The 18,502-nt window shown below is 35.9% G+C and overlaps 1 protein-coding gene across 1 annotated transcript in view; it reads right to left on the bottom strand.

The window, feature by feature from the left end:
* Window positions 1-2,186, bottom strand: part of LOC131047886 (translocase of chloroplast 108, chloroplastic) — a 39,122-nt gene extending 36,936 nt beyond the window's left edge. The window contains exon 1 of the mRNA XM_057981694.2: window positions 1,632-2,186. Within this exon, the coding sequence (XP_057837677.2) occupies window positions 1,632-1,806 (175 nt within the window). The 5' untranslated portion in view covers window positions 1,807-2,186. The remainder of the gene's footprint in view (window positions 1-1,631) is intronic.
* Window positions 2,187-18,502: the final 16,316 nt, after the last annotated feature.

Genomic DNA, 18,502 nt, shown 5'->3' with positions numbered 1-18,502 from the left:
GTAGGTGGTCGGGTCGTGGCTATTGCGAAGGGGAGGAATCCAGGCATTCATACCCATGGGCGTAAGGGATAAGCGGAATTTTGCATTGATTAGAAAGAACTCCTCTAGATCCTCATTGTTGGAGGGGCTTTGTCTATGAGCTTTCAAATGTGCAACTTCATCTGAATAATGCATTTGAGATGGAGAAGATGAAAAAGGTGAAGTAATTAGATTCCCATTAGAAAAATGATCACTCCCATTTTCAATGAGAGGATCAAATGCTTCGTTTACAAATTTTAACAGCCTTGATTCCAATGGCAATTTAGGTTCTCTGTCATGAGATGGAGGTCTAGAAGATTCTCAACGAGCATTGTAAAATACCTTTTGGTTTGATCTAAAGGAAAATCTAATTGCTTGTGAAGTGCAAGTTTTGTTTTTTCTTTCTTCAAGTTCTAGCCGATGCTCATAAAGAACCACCAATTTTTCAATCTTAGACATCAATTGTGCATATTTTTTATATTGATTGGGTCATTATCACTAATACTTTGGAGTGCAGCTATTTTATGTCGAAGAAATTAACTTCAAAACCACTAACGTTTGTGTTGTGCAACTATGCTAGTTAAAAAATTAAATAAAAATTTGTTTTTGCCAAATTTTTGCATGCCGAAAGTTCGTCAAAAAATGTTTTGCAAACTACTAACTCGTTTTATGCAACCTCGCTTGCCAAAGACTTTGATTTGAAACTATTTTATCACACACGTGGATTTGGGTTGCTAAAATTAACGTGTCTGCTTTGTTTGTTTAGATTAATGTATTTTGGTGGATGGATTCATATATGCTCTCCTCTCAAGCCTTTTAGGCAATCTTGAGGATAATAAACAATCCAATTCACCCCTTTTACCTTGGAATTTGGATGCATATACTCTTCCCTTGCACATAATTGCAATCTTGCGAATCAGAAATATACTTCTTTCTTTTGAATTTTTAACGGGCCTGTACTGGGATTTCATCACTCGATAGGAAAATTTAATTAGCCGAGTGTATAATTGGAAATCTTCTCTTAAAATAGGAGCTGCAATTGCTTCAGATTTTAATTTTTTGCTGTGGATGGAGTGGGGCTGAACTTATAGGATGATTGTTTAACCTCAAATTTACCACATGGTTGCATGTTCTATTTTCCATGCTTTTATTTCTATTATCTTCCAAATTTGTTAACTGGAAAATTGATAACTAATTACTAAATATAAGAAGGTAAAATAATTATGAGCATAGGACAACTAGTTCCAAAAAAAAAACATAAAAAAATTTTGAGCAATGCCTGTTAAAAAAGAAGCTAAATGCATAGGAACCTGTCATTAGGGTTATATGCTAATTGATATCTAGACTTATAAAACCATATCAAGTGGGATTGGTGAGCCCAACAGAAATCAATTCATGCCCAGTATAAAGCCCCACACCCATAAAATTATGAGATTCAGTCTAATTAAAATCCAAATTAATTTGATAAAATAGATACCTTTAACACTTGGTGAAGAAAACCCTACTGATGTAGCTGGTTATAACTATAAGATGTGTATTCTACAATAGACAATGCTTATTACCTACAAACTCCTGTGTATTGACAGAAAGTGGGGTTACAATTGAAATCACACCTTGATCATCAGCAAAGCCATCGTTAGATGTGTTGAGGTCATGGAGGTCATCTTCATTTGAGGACCCTGCTGTAGAAAAACGTCCATCGCTGGAAGCATGCCTTGCAGAAGTAAGAAAAGGAAGCCACTCAGCCAAAACCTCCATGCCCACATATGATTGACTTTCTCTGCACATTCAACGACATATCTTAGCGCTCAAAGAGCCATTTCCACTCTCCAAAGGAAAAATGAGCTTTTGGAATCTCATTCTCATGAGGCCAAATGACTTGTTTGATAATGGTTCTGAATTCTCAAGCTGGTCAAACATGCCCTTATTGCATGCCCAAATCAGGATAGATTGTTCATTGTAGGTGGTTAGTCCCCCCTCTTCCACTAATCCAAAAGAGATCAGAATCCTCAATTTTGTCTTTTATCAGCATTAACATTCATCTTCTCCGTCATTAGCCATTTTTTTTATTTTCAGCCGGTTAGACAGCAAGTTTTAGCAAAGTTTTAGCAAGTTTTAGATTTTAAATTGGTTTTTCATATTCGTGACTCGTTTGGTGGCTTAAATTTCGAGAGGCTTTCCACAAATGAGGAGAATAATACGTATTTAAAGGACACACCTTTGTTTTGCATCTTCATTTACCACAGCATTTAATTTGAAAAAATCGATGCACCAACTCCTCTTATTTAATCAAATCTACAAAAGATACACTATATAACTATAATGTGGCCTCTTGACCACATTTATGAGAATCTAGTTTTTGAACCCTCTTAATAGGGGTTGGTCGTTTGCTTTGGGAAGAGGGTCTATCCTTAGATTTTTGCTTCAAGTATTGGGTGGTGTTCGTATGGTTCAATGTTGGTTGGTGCATAGTTTGGCTTTGGTTTGTCCTTTACGCAAGTGGTGCATTAGTAAGGTGTTGGCAAAAGGTTCACATAGTGTTGCTTTAATGATGTGGGTATCTATAAAGAAGTTGAGTTTACATATAAGGGAAGTGTTTGACAAAATAAATCTTCACTGGAGTTGATATTCGATTATAAAAAAATGGGTATTCATTTTAAGGATGGGAATTTGAGCATGAACATGTACCTTATTAGAATGGTTCAATGTTTTGACTTAAATAGTTACCTATTATGAATGTGTATCCATTTAGAAATAAGCTTATTTCACAAAAGTATTTATTTTTTAGAATATAATATGCATAATCATTTTTTTTTCAACAATGACATTGAAAGCGATAGTCCAACGGCAAATAGGAACAAGTATGCAATTATTGACCTCTTGCCACCACTATTTTTCATCTACCTGTAGAAACCTAAAATCAACTACTATCATTTGGTCGATTTTATTTGCATTATACATCCACCCTCACTAACGTCATTATATAATTAATTCCACATGTAGTCTTTTATTTATCTAACCAAAACTCCCCAAGATAATTAATTTACCTAGTTTCATAGACCTTTTACCTAGTAAGTGCCACTATGAAGTAAATTAAACCTTTCACCGCACCCTTCAAAAACGAAAAAATTTAATATCTTCAAAACTAGTTGTGATCTTGCAATGAAAATTTATCGGCATACTTATCTAGCCAATCTGAAGCTCTGAGGAGAATTTTGCACCATTTCGTGCTCAAATGAAAACTCACTATAAATGGTAACCTCATTTAAATGCAAGGTTGAGACACCATTTTTCCACTTGTCGAACACCTTGCAAGAGCAAAGGGAGTACCAACACAATAAATTAATTGTTAGGGGCCATGAGGCCCATAGACTCCGAACACCATCTGAACTTTTTTGTGCTCACAGCCTTAGTTAAAGAATCTGCAACATTCATCAATGTCTCCACCTTAACCAGCTTCACCCTGCCATCTTCGACCATATCTCTAACAAAATGATACTGAACATCTATTTATTTGGTTTGGGCATGAAATGTCAGGTTCTTAGCTAGGTAGATCGCACTCTGCTTGTCACAATAAACTGGCACTACACCTTGTTTTATTCCAATATCTGAACACAATCTCTTAAGCCAAATGGCTTATTTACAAGCATGAGTAGCTGCCATATACTCTGCTTCTGTAGTGGACAAAGCAACCATAGCCTGTCGCTTACTCATCCAACTAACTGCACCACCAAATAAAGTAAACGCATAAGAACTGGTGGATCTTCTACTATCAATATCACCTGCCCAGTCTGAATCCACATAACCATAAATATCAAGGCAAATCATTTCTTCAACGAAATTACAATGATAACACAAAGAATACTCTGAGGTACCCTTCAAATATCTGAAGACTCTTTTGACTGCATCCTAATGAACTCTACCAGGATTAGACATATATCTGGAAAGAACTCTCACTGCTTGGGTAATGCCTAGTCTAGTACAAACCATAGCATACATCAAACAAATAGTTTCATTCCAACTATAAAAGGAACACACAATGGTCTACAATCCTGCATGTTGAACCTTTGTAAAACTGTAAAGACGTAAAACGTTCTAAATTCAATAATAAAAAGAAATACTCTTTATTCTTTAATAAACTCATAATTCTTCTAATAAGTCTATTTTTTTCCATTATTCCATTCTTAGCTCTAAATGATCTTTCCATTTAATTCATAATAAACACAAGATTTCTATAAAGAAATAAAGATTCTTTATTCAATAGGAATTTGTAAGTAGTATCTCACTCATATCTACATACAATACTTAGGAATTTCAAATGCCTTAATTTCATATAATAAGAAAAACATAAAGTAAAGGTTGAGATGCGTCCATTGATCTGCAATCCAAAGCCATCTTCAATGCAATCTTTAGAATGAAGGCGAGAACAAGATTTAGGTGCTTTTTCCACCCAACCTTGAAGCTTACACTTCTCCGGAATTCTTGGTCAATCAAGAATACCCGACCCTGCATGAATTGCTTAGCAAAAAAAATTTGATAGACAAGATGGAATCTGGTGCGTGCCTAGAATGATACATGCATTTTCAATTTTCTAATTCCATAAAGAAACAAGCAAGATCAATCAAGGATATGGTAAAGAGTATAAAATATATCCATCTATTTCAATGGTCAATAAGTTACTCGGTCGAGTATAATGTCATGCATAGCAATATAATATAGTTTGGAAAAGCAAACTATTCTCTCTATGATTCCACATTCGGCACCCGTCTCGGAAGGTAACTTTCCCCAAACACAATCATATCTAGCTTTTCTAATATTCATATAAAATCGAGAGAAGTATATAGAAGATAATCTTTCTTTTCTCAAGTCTAGCTTCCCTATTTCTCGCATGATAAAATTACAATCTTTAAGGAAAATATCTTTCGTTTAAGAGATATAGAAGAAACAATCTTTCGTTTACAACCAAATTGCATCTAATAAGAAAACAATATTTCGCTTCTATCTTTACAAGTAAATCAAGAATAAGAATTAAAAATAAGAAGGTGTAACACATGTACGCTTATTTAGCATATAGACAAAAGTAAAATTCAAAAATAGAAATTATGAGTACACATTCTTTCATCTTTTTTCTCATAAAATCCAATAGCGTAATCATGCATCTTATGGTTTCAAATTTTAAGTTTAGAGTGCATAAGTTATCTATTTTTCCACACGTTTTTGTCTATCTACTTCTTTTCTCGAATTTGATACTAACAAACGTTTTCCTTGATCTAAAATGATAATTCTAATTGCACATACCTATACGGCTTTTTCAAATAAAATTTCATATAATCATTGCAACTTCTAAAGCAATAAACTATTCAGAAACAAGATTCTTTTCTTCACTAAAGCTCTGAAACAATCAAATCTCGAGATAATTCTATTCTTACTCTCTAATAATAAAACAAACTATTGCTCATTTAAGAGCGTACCTTTGAAATTCAACCCAAGTCTGATCTAATAAATGATAATCTTCTCCAAATGTGTCTGCAATACGTCTAGATATCCAATGTTTTTCCTTCTCTATGTTGTTTTAATCCCTTGAATTCTCTCATCTCTATTCTTTCACCTCTCTTCTCTATTCACTATTATTTTTCTCTATTCTATCCTCACCAATTTTTTGTATATGTCTTCTATCTTTTCCTATATCGTCTTCTTTCTCCTTCTCTCTCTATGTTTTTTGTTCTCCTCTCATTCTATATTTATGCAGATCGTATGCTATATTTTTTGCTATGTTTTGGGCTTACACCCACTGCTATAATAGTTTTCCATGCCACCATGCAGCACGTCTAACAATTACTTGGCCACGTAGGGCTTGTTCCAATGAAAAACACCACGTCTAACAATTCGAAAACTCTTCAAACACATCGTGGTTATTATTCCTTGCAATTTCTGTGTTCAATTTAAACACTATATCGTGGTTGGTATTCCTTGCAAAGTTCATGTTTAATTCAAACCATATATGTCTGTTAGAGTGTATGGTCGATATTAATATCAACTCCCTTGCAAATCGATACCAAGTCTTAGTAGCATTTAAGTCTATGCCAAGTCGACTCACTAGTATCGACTTCCCTTATAAATATGCAACATGCTATTTGACTAAGACTTGCAATGCTTAACTCGATGCATTAATGCATACGATATACCTCAAGCAAGACGATATATATATATATATATATATATATAACATAAACTCAGTTACTTGATACTCATGCCATTCTTTTAACTTTTAACATTATATATATATATATATATATATACAAACAAAATACATGAAGTAAAGTAATTAAATTTCATGATAATAAGATATATACATTATAATTATATACATATATACATGTATATGATTGAATTGATATTTTAACTCACACACACACACACACACACACACACACACACACACACACACACACACACACACATATAGTTATATGTGTGTGTAGTACTATCAAAACACATAAGTATATTTTTTCATCCAATTACACATATTTGCACACAAAGAACGTATAAATCTACGATCGATATTCATATTTAACCTATATTTGAATATAAGTCTTGCTTTGAAATAAGACATATCATTTCACAATCACTTATGCAAATTCGGATTTGATTCAATCACAATATTAAATCATGCAACAGATACACATATATTCTAAAGTGGTGTATGAGATTCTCATCTATTCTAGCGAAGTACATGAGCTAAAACAACTCTACCTGAACCATGTTCTCACCTTCATTCGCGTTCACTTGTTCCTACATTTACTTGCACTCAATTGCTCATTAGCAATGACAATCCCAATTTCCTAATAAAAATAATACTGATCATTCAATTGCATGTAAATCATTTCATTGCATTTGATCTCCTATCTTATTTCATTAAAAATCCCATTTCCATTTCATTTCAATTTCATAAATTAAAAAAATAAGCATTATTTTCCTAATAAATAATTACAGATAAATATGGTTCGTGACATCCTTCCCCACTTGCAAGAGACCTTGTCTTGATATCTTATTATTCTATCAATAAGCGCATAGTTTTGTTTTTTTTTAACATCACAAAATATTAATCGTACGTCGTAGTCTCAAATCAAAACATAAACAATAACAATAGCGTCCATGCTATCCAAGTTCACAAGATGTGAATCCAATCCAAAGTATCAAGGTATCTCGTACAATAAGAAATTACTACTCTAAGAAAACAAATGAGGAAAATGACGGTCAATCATCTCAACATCCTCCCATGTAGCACTATCCTCAGAATATTGGTCCTACTAGACCTTATACTGAGTGAAATCTCCATTATGTAGCTTCATGCTACGTTGATCAAGGATTCAGATGGGTTCCACTAACACCACCCCTGGATCCTGTACCTGTGAAGATCGCCAATCAAGAATATGAGATGCATCAAGATGATAAGGTTTCAACAAAGAAACATGGAAGACATTATGGATTCAAGCTAGAGCAGGCGGTAAAGCAATTCTTTAAGCGATTGGTTTGATAACTTCCATCACATCAAAGGGTCCCACATATCTTGGTGCCAACTTTGATGATTTCCCAAATGAGATGGATCTCTTATGAGGCTTGACCCTCAAAAAGACTTTATCTCCTACAACAAATTGTTTGAAAGTCTTGTTTCTATCAGCATAGCTTTTCTATCTATCGATTGCCTCTTTCAATCTTTTCCTGATCAATTTCATCTGCTCATCCATTTCCTTGAGCAAATCAGGACCAATTATTATCCTATCTTCTATTCTATCCCAACTAATGGGTGTGCAACACTTTCATCCATAGAGTGCCTCAAAAGGTGACATCCCTAAAGATGTGTGAAAGTCGTTGTTATATGCAAACTCAACCAAAGGCAAATACTCCTCCCACTTGTATTGCTGATCCATGCAATACATCCGTAGAAGATCTTCCGCAACCTGATTAACCCTTTTCGTTTGGCCATCAGTCTAAGGATGATATGTTGAGCTAAAGTTCATTCTGGTTCCCAAAGTTGCATTCAATATTGTTCAAACTCTAGATGTCATCCTGGTATTCCTATCTAAATAATGGTTTCTAGTACACCATGCAATCAAAACATCTCTTGCAAAAAAAATTTTGCAAGAATAAATGATCCATCCTTGATATTTCCAGGTATGAAATGTGCAACTTTTGTCAATTTATCCACCACTACTAAGATTATATCATGCTTGTTCTTGCTCATAGGTAACCCTTGGATAAAATCCATACTGATTACTTGCCACTTATACTCTGGTATGACATGTTGAAACAAAAGTTGGATTAGTCACCGATCAGGAGGGACCTCAAGGAGATCAACATGGACCAGTCAGCAAGAGTAAACACAATGGAAACACACAGATATGATGGAGGCAATGCAAAACAGATAGTTTTTATTGCATGAAATTTGATTACGTCCAATTGGTAACAACTGTGTTACAACATACCGACACACAGACCTGGTAGAATAGGTCACAACTGGGATCTTGAATCGAAAGATCTATCTTCTAGGCACAGTCTATCTATCTGATACCTTGATTGATTCTCCTTTATTACATTCTAAAGCATGATTAAAAATATATATTGATCCAAAGGATCCAGTTGGCCCAAAAGGGATCAAAACCCGAAGACCAAGAACTAACATGCAAAATGAACAAGGTCGGCCTCTACCAAGAGATTGCTTTGGAAAATCCAAATGACGAAATGTAGAAGGTCGACCATACGCCAAGAAATATCGAGATCAATGCTCAAGGCTCTGCAAGCTTCAGATTGGGTGTAGATCACCAGAATAGGTCTCAGGCAACCGGTAACAAGAAATTTCATGGAAACCGGTAGCGATATCTTGTCGGAAAGTGATCCAAATGAGGTGCAGTTTGAAAGCAAGAAATATGATAAAGTCTTCAAGTAGAATCCAACTCCACAGGATTCGGTGAGCCAAAACTGGGACACAGAGAAATAAAACTGAAACTGCAAACAAAACAGAAAGGAAAAAAATTTTGGTTGATGCAAGATTGTTGTGAACCGGGGATGCTCTTACATTAGACACCCGAGGTTAATGAAAAGTGAGCCTCTCACTTTGATGGGGTTAGAGGGAAACCAAGGCGGTCTACCTCTGCAAGAGAAATCCAAGATGAATCTTCAACTGGTCTGCTCTTCCACTTCACAAAATATTCTTTGTATTGATTGTTTCAAGTACTACGCCCAATCCTACTGTCCAAAATCTCTTCAATCTGATCTGGTTCCTTTCAGGGCAATTGTTTCTCAAGGTCTGCAACACTGTCCTCACTGAATTTTGGTTCATGGTATTCATGAAGATCTACAATGTTGAATATAGGTGAAATACTTAGACTATCTGGTAGCTCCACTTCATATGCATTTTCAAAACTAATCTTTCTCAAAATCTTACAGGGTCCAAACTTCTTAATCTGCAACTTATTATAAGTTTCAATAGGGAATCTCTCTTTTCTCAAATATACCATCACTTCATCGCCAACTTCAAATTCCTTATGTCTCCTCTTCTCATCTGCCTTCTCTTTATATTTATTGTTCATCTCTTCCAAATGTTGTTTAACCTAAATATGCAATGCGGCCATGTGATCTACAAAATCTTCTACTTCTGAACTCTTTCAGTCTTCACTACTAATGTCTCTCAATTCTGCTATTCCTTTAGGATGCACTCGGGTAATAATCTTAAAAGGTGTTTTTCCGGTACTTCTATTCACTGAATTGTTGTAGGTAAATTTTGCTTATGCAAGGATCAAATCCCAACTTCCGGTTTTATCTCCCACTAAACATCTCAACAAGTTTCCCAAGATCCGATTAACAACTTATGTCTGTCCATTAGTCTGTGGATGAAAAATTAGAACCGAAATTCAAATTTGTCTTCATCTTCTTCCAAAGTGTTCTCCAAAAATAGCCAACAAACTTAGAGTCTCTGTCTGAAACTATGCTCTTAGGTAATCCTTGCAATCTCGCCACTTCCTTGAAAATAAGGTCTGTTACATGTAATGCATTTAATGTCTTCTTACAAGGTATGAAATGAGTCATCTTCAAAAAATCTATCCTCTACCACAAATATAGAATCATTCCCTCTTGGTGTCTTAGGCAATCCAAGTACAAAATCCATGATTATATCCTCTCAAGGTCTTGTTTTTACTGTCAAAGGTTTATACAGTCTCACATTTTGACTACTACCTTTTGCAACCTGACAAACTCTACAACTTTGCACATATCTCTTAACATCCTTATGAATTTGGGGCCAAAATTACTGCTCACTCACCAATGCAACTGTTTTGTCAATGCCAAAATGTCCAGCTAAACCTCCACTATGTTTCTCTTTTATTAGGTTCTCTCTCATGGAATTCTTCGGTATGCATAACTAAACTCCCCTGAATAACATCCCATCCTAAATGAAATAATCCAACCATTTGCTCCTATCAACCATAACCGGTTCTCTACATGCTTTCCAAGGTTCTACAAAATCCAGGTCTTCATCATACAAGGTCTTCAAATCTTCTAAACCTAATATTGTCACTCTCATCTCTGCTAGCAAATTCCTTCTCCTACTCAATGCATCAACAATTTTGTTAGATTTCCCACTTCTATGCTTCAACACAAAGGTGTAACTCTACAAGAATTCTACCCATCTCATATGTCTCTGATTCAACTTACTCTGATTGTTCAAATACTGCAAAGTTTGATGATTTGTATACAACACAAACTCCTTAGGCAAAAAGTAGTGTCTCCATTTCTTTAAGGATTGAACTATGACATAAAATTCCTGATCATATATTGAATATCTCTTTCGTGCATCATTCAATTTCTCACTAAAATAGGCTACTGCTCTCCCTTCTTGACTCAAAATTGCTCCTATTGTCGTTCCACTTGCATCACAACCCACTTGAAATACCTTATTGAAATCCAATAAAGCTAACACAGGTTTCTCAATCACTTTCTGCTTCAATAATTCAAAAATTTTGTTTTCTCCGGTGGTCCACTTGAATTCCTTCCAATCTCCTATCATGGTCTCATTCATAGGATTACAAACTGAACTGAAATTTCTAATAAACTTCTAGTAAAAACTAGCCAATCCATGAAATGATCTTACCTCTCCAATGCTTTTCGGTGTAGGCCACTCAACAATGGCTTTCACTTTCTCATGGTCCATCTTCAAACCATCCTCAGATATCACAAATCCTAAATAGACTAACTCATCCTTCATGAAAGTACACTTCTTGATATTGATCAGCAACTTCTCTTCTCTCAGCCTCTGTAAAACTTGTCTTAAACTGCAACAAATGCTCCTCTTTTGTTCTACTGAAAATCAGAATGTCATCCAAATACACAATAATAAACTTACCCAAGAATTTCTTCAATACCTCATTCATCAGCCTCATGAAAGTTCTCGGTGCATTAGTCAATCCAAAAGGCATCACCAACCATTCATATAGTCCTTCATTTGTCTTAAATGTTGTCTTCCACTCATCACCTTCTCTTATTCTGATCTGATGATATCCACTCTTCAAATCTATCTTTGTAAATTATTTTGCTCCACTCAAATAATCTATTATGTCATCCACCCTAGGCAAAGGAAACTGGTATTTCACAATGATCTTGTTTATTGCTCTTGAATTGGTACACATCCTCCATTCTCCATTCTTCTTAGGTGCTAATATTGTTGGTACTACACACGGGCTCAGACTCTCCCTGATGAAACCTTTCTTCAACAACTCCTACACTTGTCTATTCAGTTCTTCAATCTTTGTCGGTGTCAACTGGTGTGCAACTTTGTTAGGAAAACTATCTTCGAGAACCAAGTCCATGCAATGACTAATACTTCTAACAGGTGGCAATCCATCAGGTACATTATCTGAAAATATTTCCTCATATTATGTCAGCAAATCTCTTATCTCTTCCGGGTGATCTCCTTCCGCTTTTGGTCTCTCAGTCGTCTTAGGAATTAAGGCAAAACACACATTCTCATGTCTCAGTCCTATCAATGAATTTCCTTCCATCTACTAAATAGATTTTAGTATTTGTACAAACTTCACCCTTCAAAGGTAACAAGGTTTGCTTCATCCCATTGGCCACAATAGTGTATATATTCTTCCTCCCATCATGTATTGCCTGTATATCAAACTGCCAAACTCTTCCCAATAAAAGATGACAAATATCCATAGGCATAATATCACACAAAACTTCATCATGATAATTCCCAATTTTCAATTTTACCAAACACTGTTCACTTACTAACAACTTATGTTCATCCTGAATCCATTCTATCTGATAAGGCTTAGGGTGCTTCAATCTTTCCAATTTCAACTTATTCACCATCTCTTCTGAGACAAGATTATCTGAACTACCACTATCAAAACAACTTTACAACACTTACCAAATACCTTACATTTGGTCTTGAACATATTCTTCCTCTGCAAGGGTTCTTCACCTCCTCTGGTATGACACAAAGCTCTCCTCATCATCAACAGTTCTCCATGTTCCGGTTTATTGTCTGATCCGATGGGGTTTTCTTCCACCACTGTTGCTCTTCCGGTAGCCTCTGTTTTCTTACATTCAAATGCACGTTGTCCTTTTCCTCCACACTTAAAGCAGGTTCCTCTAAATGTCCTCTTGTCTTGTCTTCCAAAGTTCTCATTCTAGTAACCATCTGGTTATCTCCTTCAGTAGAAATTTTTATAATCCTTCCGGTATGAATTACCTTATGTGTTTACTTCCTTGTCCTTGTTCTAATCAATATTGTTTCCTCTTCCTCCAATATATCCTCTTCCTCCTTGAAATCTTCCTCTAGTAAACCTTCCACCTCTACCTCTCTGTCTCTTCTCATGTCTTTTATTCAATTTCTCTTCAACCTTTAGTGCATACCAATAAGCCTCTTCAACACTCTCCAATTTGATCATACTGGGTTCACCTTTTATAAACATCCATAATTTGTTCAAATATCTTGCAATTTGTTCAACTTCATCATCAACATGTTTGTATCTGATGTTCAATTTGTAAAATGCTTCGGTGTACTCCTTCACACTAGATTCCTTATGTCTCAGGTTTTGCAATTTCTGGAACAAATCCACTTGATAATTTTTCGAGACAAACTTTGATTTCAACTTAGCAATCATCTGATCCCATATCTTAATCTTTTCCTTACCTCTTCTTTGTCTATCAACTTGCAAATGCTCCCACCAAAGAGATGCATGAGCTTTCAACTGGGTAGAGACATATTTTACCTTCCTCTCTTCTGCAATGTTTTCAAAATCAAAATACTTCTCCATCTTTGAGATCCAATCCATCAATTCATCTAAATCTAACTTCTCATCATATTCCGGTGGGGTAAAATGGGTTTAGTGTTCGCCCTACTTAAAACCCTTAAAAACCTTTCTTCATCCAGATCAACTGCCGGTAGGTTTACTTGTTCTATTGGGGCTTCTTCTCCTTCATCTTCACTTACATCTTCAATATGTCAGCCTCTTCTCTGGGTTGTCTCCATGACTTCTAACCGGGCTACTATTCCTCGCAACATCTCCATCATAGCAGGGTCTGCATTCCCACATGCTCCACCAATCCTAGTTCCTCTTCGCGCTATTGATTCACGTTAGTCCTCTGCAATTGCAGGTCGGATCTGCAATCTGCCACCCTACAATAAAAATTTCAGGACACGCAACCTCCGGAATGAAACTTCGCTTCGATACCACTTGGAGCAATCACAGGTGAGGAGGGACCTCAAGGAAATCAGTCCAGACCGGTCAGCAAGAGTAAAAACAATGGAAACACACATATATGATGGAGGCAATGCATAATAGATAGTTTGTATTGTATGAAATTTGATTATATCCAACCAGTAACAATCGGGTTACAACATACCAACACACAAGCCTAGTAGAAAAGGTCACAACCGAGACCTTGAATCAAAAGATCTATCTTCTAGGCACAATCTATCTATCTGATACCCTGATTGATTCTCCTTGATTACAAATATATATATATATATATATATATATATATATATATATATATATATATATATCCAAAGGATCCAGTCGGCCCAAAAGGGATCAAAACCCGAAGAACAAGACCTAACGTGCAAAATGAACAAGGTCAACCTCCAACAAGAGATTCCTCCAAAAAATCCAAAGGATGAAATGTAGAAGGTCATCCATACACCAAGAAACATCGAGATCAATGCTCAAGGCTCCACAAGCTTCGGAATGGGTTATGGTAGATCACCAGATTAGGTCTCAAGCAACCGGTAACAAGAAACTATAATGGAAACCGGTAGAGATATCTTGCTAGAAAGTGATCCAAATGAGATGTGATTTGAAAGCAAGAAAGATGATCACATCTTCAAGTAGATTCCAACTCTACAGGATCCGATGAGCCAAAACCGGGACACAGAGAAAGAAAACTAGAACTGTAAACAAAATAGAAAGGAAAATGTATTTGGTTGATGCAAGATTGCTGTGAACCGGGGATGCTCCTGCATCAAAACTCCTTCTGGATGAACATTGCTCAACTTTCACTCGCTGACATTCCAAACATTGTGCCACATACTCAATCACCTCTTTCCTGAGTTTAGGCCAAAAATACAAATTTCTAAATTTAGCTACCATCTTTGTCACTCCAGGATGTCCTGAATAAGGTGTATTGTGCACCTCATGCAATATTAATTTCCTTAAGTCTCTACCTTCAGGAATATACATCCTTCCTTGGTATCTCAAAATACCATCAGGTTCCAATTCATATCCATCAAATCAGTGATATGAAGGATCTACTCCCAAGGCTTGCTTAACCCTTAGGTAATGCTCATTCTCAAAAAGATTCTACAACACTTGCTGGTTCAAGTTTGACCTTATAGTAACCATAGCAGTTAGATGTCTTCTTCTATTGAGAGCATCTGCTACCCTATTTTCCTTTCCTTTGATATATTCAATACCAAAATCAAACTCACTTAGGAATTCAAGCCACCTTCTCTGTCTTGCATTAAGGTTAGGGTAGGTGTAAAAATATATTTCAGGCCTAAGTGGTCTATTTTCAACTCAAATGGCTTCCCTAGGAGGTAATGCCTCCACATTTGTAATGCATGCACAATATCTAAAAGCTCTAAATCATGTGGTGCATAGTTCAACTCATATTGTTTCAGTTTTCTTGACTCAAAAGCAATCATTTTTCCTTCTTGCATTAACATTGCTCCTACACCTTCAACTGAGGCATCTGTAATTACTGTAAAGTGTCCATTTGGCTCTAGTATAGTCAAGATTGGTCATGTTGTCAATTTCTGCTTCAAGATTTTAAATGACTCCTCACACTTCTCAGTCTACTCAAATTTATTTCCCTTCTTTTGAAGAGAAGTAATAGGTGCCACTATACTTGAAAAACCTTCCACATACTTCATGTAGTATCCTACAAGACCCATAAAACTTCTGACCTCTGTAACACTCTGAGGTGTTGGCCAATCTTAAATTGCCTCTATCTTTGCAGGATCAACTGAAATTCCTTCAGCAGATATAACATGACCTAAGTAGTGCACCCTTTCTTGAAATAAAGCACACTTTGAAAACTTTCCAAAAAGATTTTGATCCCTTAGCCATTGCAAAACTATCCTCAAGTGCTTCTTCTGTTCTTCTTCATTCTTGGAATAGATCAATATGTCATCAATGAATATAAGCACAAAATCATCCAGAGAGCCTCTAAAAATGTTGTTCATAAGGTTCATGAACATTGTTGGGGCATTGGTTAAACCAAAAGGTACGACCGTCAACTCCATAGTGTCCATACCAAGTTCAAAATGTTGTCTTAGGAATATCCTTATCCTTAATCCTCAATTGGTGATAACCTGATCAAAGATCAATCTTAGAAAATACTGTAGCACCTTTCATTTGGTCAAATAACTCGTCTATCCTAGGCAAAGGATATATGTTCTTAATGGTTACCATGTTTAGCATCCTGTAATCAATACATAGTCTCAAGGTATCATCCTTCTTCTTCACGAAGATTACTGGTGCACCCCACGGGGATACACTAGGTCTTATGAAACCTTGCCTAAGCAACTCCTGAAATTGAGCCTTAAGCTCATACAATTATGTGGTAGTCATTCTATATGGAACCTTGGATTGTGGCTCAGTTCCATGTAAGAGTTCTATAGAGAAATCAAATTCCCTTTTTGGTGGTAACTTAGTAAGGTCTTCTGGAAAAACATCCAAGAATTCTTTGAGAATTGGATAATCCTTAGGGCTCTTCTTACATTATCCAAGTCACTTTTAATGACAGCAAAAATGGAACATCCCTTCCTTTGGGCTTTCTTGAGTTGCATAGCTGAGATGTGTCTCAATTCAAGAGGATTTTGAGACCCAAGAATCTCAACCGGATTTCCAAAATCATCTATACAACTAAGAACCTTATCTTCACAATTTATTACAACTTTATGCTCATTTAACCAATTGATATCTAAGATCTCATCATATGATCCTAGTGGTGCCACATATAGATTAACCTGAGTTTGGAAACTAGGAAGCTCTAAATCACTGCAAAATAGACATGAATCTACCCTCTTCTCTGCTTGATTTCCATATTGAACCATCCATGCATTTAACATATAACGGGGTCTAATAGATAATCTAGAAACTACTTTAGTATCAATAAAGATTTAGTAGCTCTTGTATCTATCAAAATAGAAACTGATTGACCAAAAAGCTTACCCATCATCTGGATAGGTGAAGCCTAAAAATCAACCTGATGGTTGTCAACCGCTGCATGACTCTAATGGTATAAAGCTCCTTGTTGATTTCCTCCTCTTTGAGCAGTGGTGCGTTGTGGACAGTTTGAAGCATAATGATTTCCCCCATAGTTGTAACATCCATCTTTAGGTCCTGGGTGTCCACCTGATCTATTCCTATCAAAGTTCTGCCTAGTACTGGGATTAGTGAAGTTAGTGTTATTGTTCACTTTCTTGTTTCCACCCTAGTTCACTCCTCCTTTCTCCTGAGTATTAGGTCCTCTTTTCAGATTTCTTATATGTCGGTTGCCCTTCTATTGATCATTGTTTTGGTAATTCCTATTCCCAAAACCTGGGTTGGTATTCACATTCTTTCGCAAATTCGCCAACTACTACAACTTTTGTTCCTGTTTAGTTGCTTTCTCAAAAACTTCATCCATAGTCAATGGATTATGAATATCCACTTCTGCTCCAATGTGAGTCCTCAAACCCAAGATGAACTTTCGAATGTGGAATTGTTCACCCATCTGGTACTGCGGAACATACTTTAGGAGATTGGTAAACTTCTCCCAGTATTGAGTAATTGTCATACCACCTTGTTTTAGATTATGAAATTTAGCCATCTCTTGTCGAAGAATAGCTGAGGAATCCACCTCTTCCTAAATGATTGCAGAAATAGTTCCCAAGTAATATCACTAGGCTGTAACTTCTTCTCAAATTTCTCATTGTCCCACCATGTCGCAGCTTCTCCAGTAAGCTGATAAGCATCTCATATTGCTTTAGTTTCATTGGACATGTTACGAAGTTCAAAATACTTCTCCATCTCAATTACCCAAGATTCAACACCATCACCAATAGTCTTACCATCGAACTTAGGTGGGGCTATCCTTTTCAAGTCTTTGGCTAACTCCCCTTCAATCCTAGCTCGGTAATCAGGTTATTCCTCATCTCTAGGAATTTAATTTCTAGGTTGCTCTTCCTGTCGAGGTTGTTCATTTTGAACCTCACCAACTCTTAGAACTTCTTGTTCGATTCCATCCATCCTATCATTCTGTTGATTTAAAAGATCAAGAATCTGGTCAAGTTTTTCATTCTCGTTGTTTGATCTAGCTCTAGTAGTTCTAGAACCCATTGCAATTCAACAATTCCTCTGTATCAAGGAATGCTTCTTTAGCGTAATGGTCAAAAGGTCCTAATGTTATAACCTTTAGGCTCTGATACCAAAATGTAAAGACGTAAAACATTTTAAATTTAATAATAAAATGAAATACTCTTTATTCTTAAATAAACTCATAATCCCTTTAATAAGTCTATTTTTTTTTCATCATTCCATTCTTAGCTCTAAATGATCCTTCCATTGAAATCATAATAAACATGAGATTTCTATAAAGAGATAAAGATTATTTATTCAATAGGAATTTGTAAGTAGTATCTCACTCATATCTACATACAATACTTAGGACTTTCAAATGCCGTAAGTTCATATAACAAGAAAATCATAAAGTAAAGGATGAGATGCGTCCATTGATCTGCAATCCAAAGCCATCTTCAATGCAATCTTTAGAATGAAGATGAGAACAAGATTCAGGTGCTTTTTCCACCCAACCTTGAAGCTTACACTTCCTCGGAATTCTTGGTCAATCAAGAATACCCGACCCTGCAGAATTGCTTAGCAAAAAGAATTTGATAGACAAGATGGAATATGGTGCGTGCCTAGAATGATAC

Source organism: Cryptomeria japonica, chromosome 3 (genome assembly GCF_030272615.1).
Source record: "Cryptomeria japonica chromosome 3, Sugi_1.0, whole genome shotgun sequence".
NCBI classification, from domain to species: domain Eukaryota; kingdom Viridiplantae; phylum Streptophyta; class Pinopsida; order Cupressales; family Cupressaceae; genus Cryptomeria; species Cryptomeria japonica.
The sequence above is the reverse complement of the archived record's forward strand: the minus strand, read 5'-3'. Positions and strand labels throughout refer to the sequence as shown.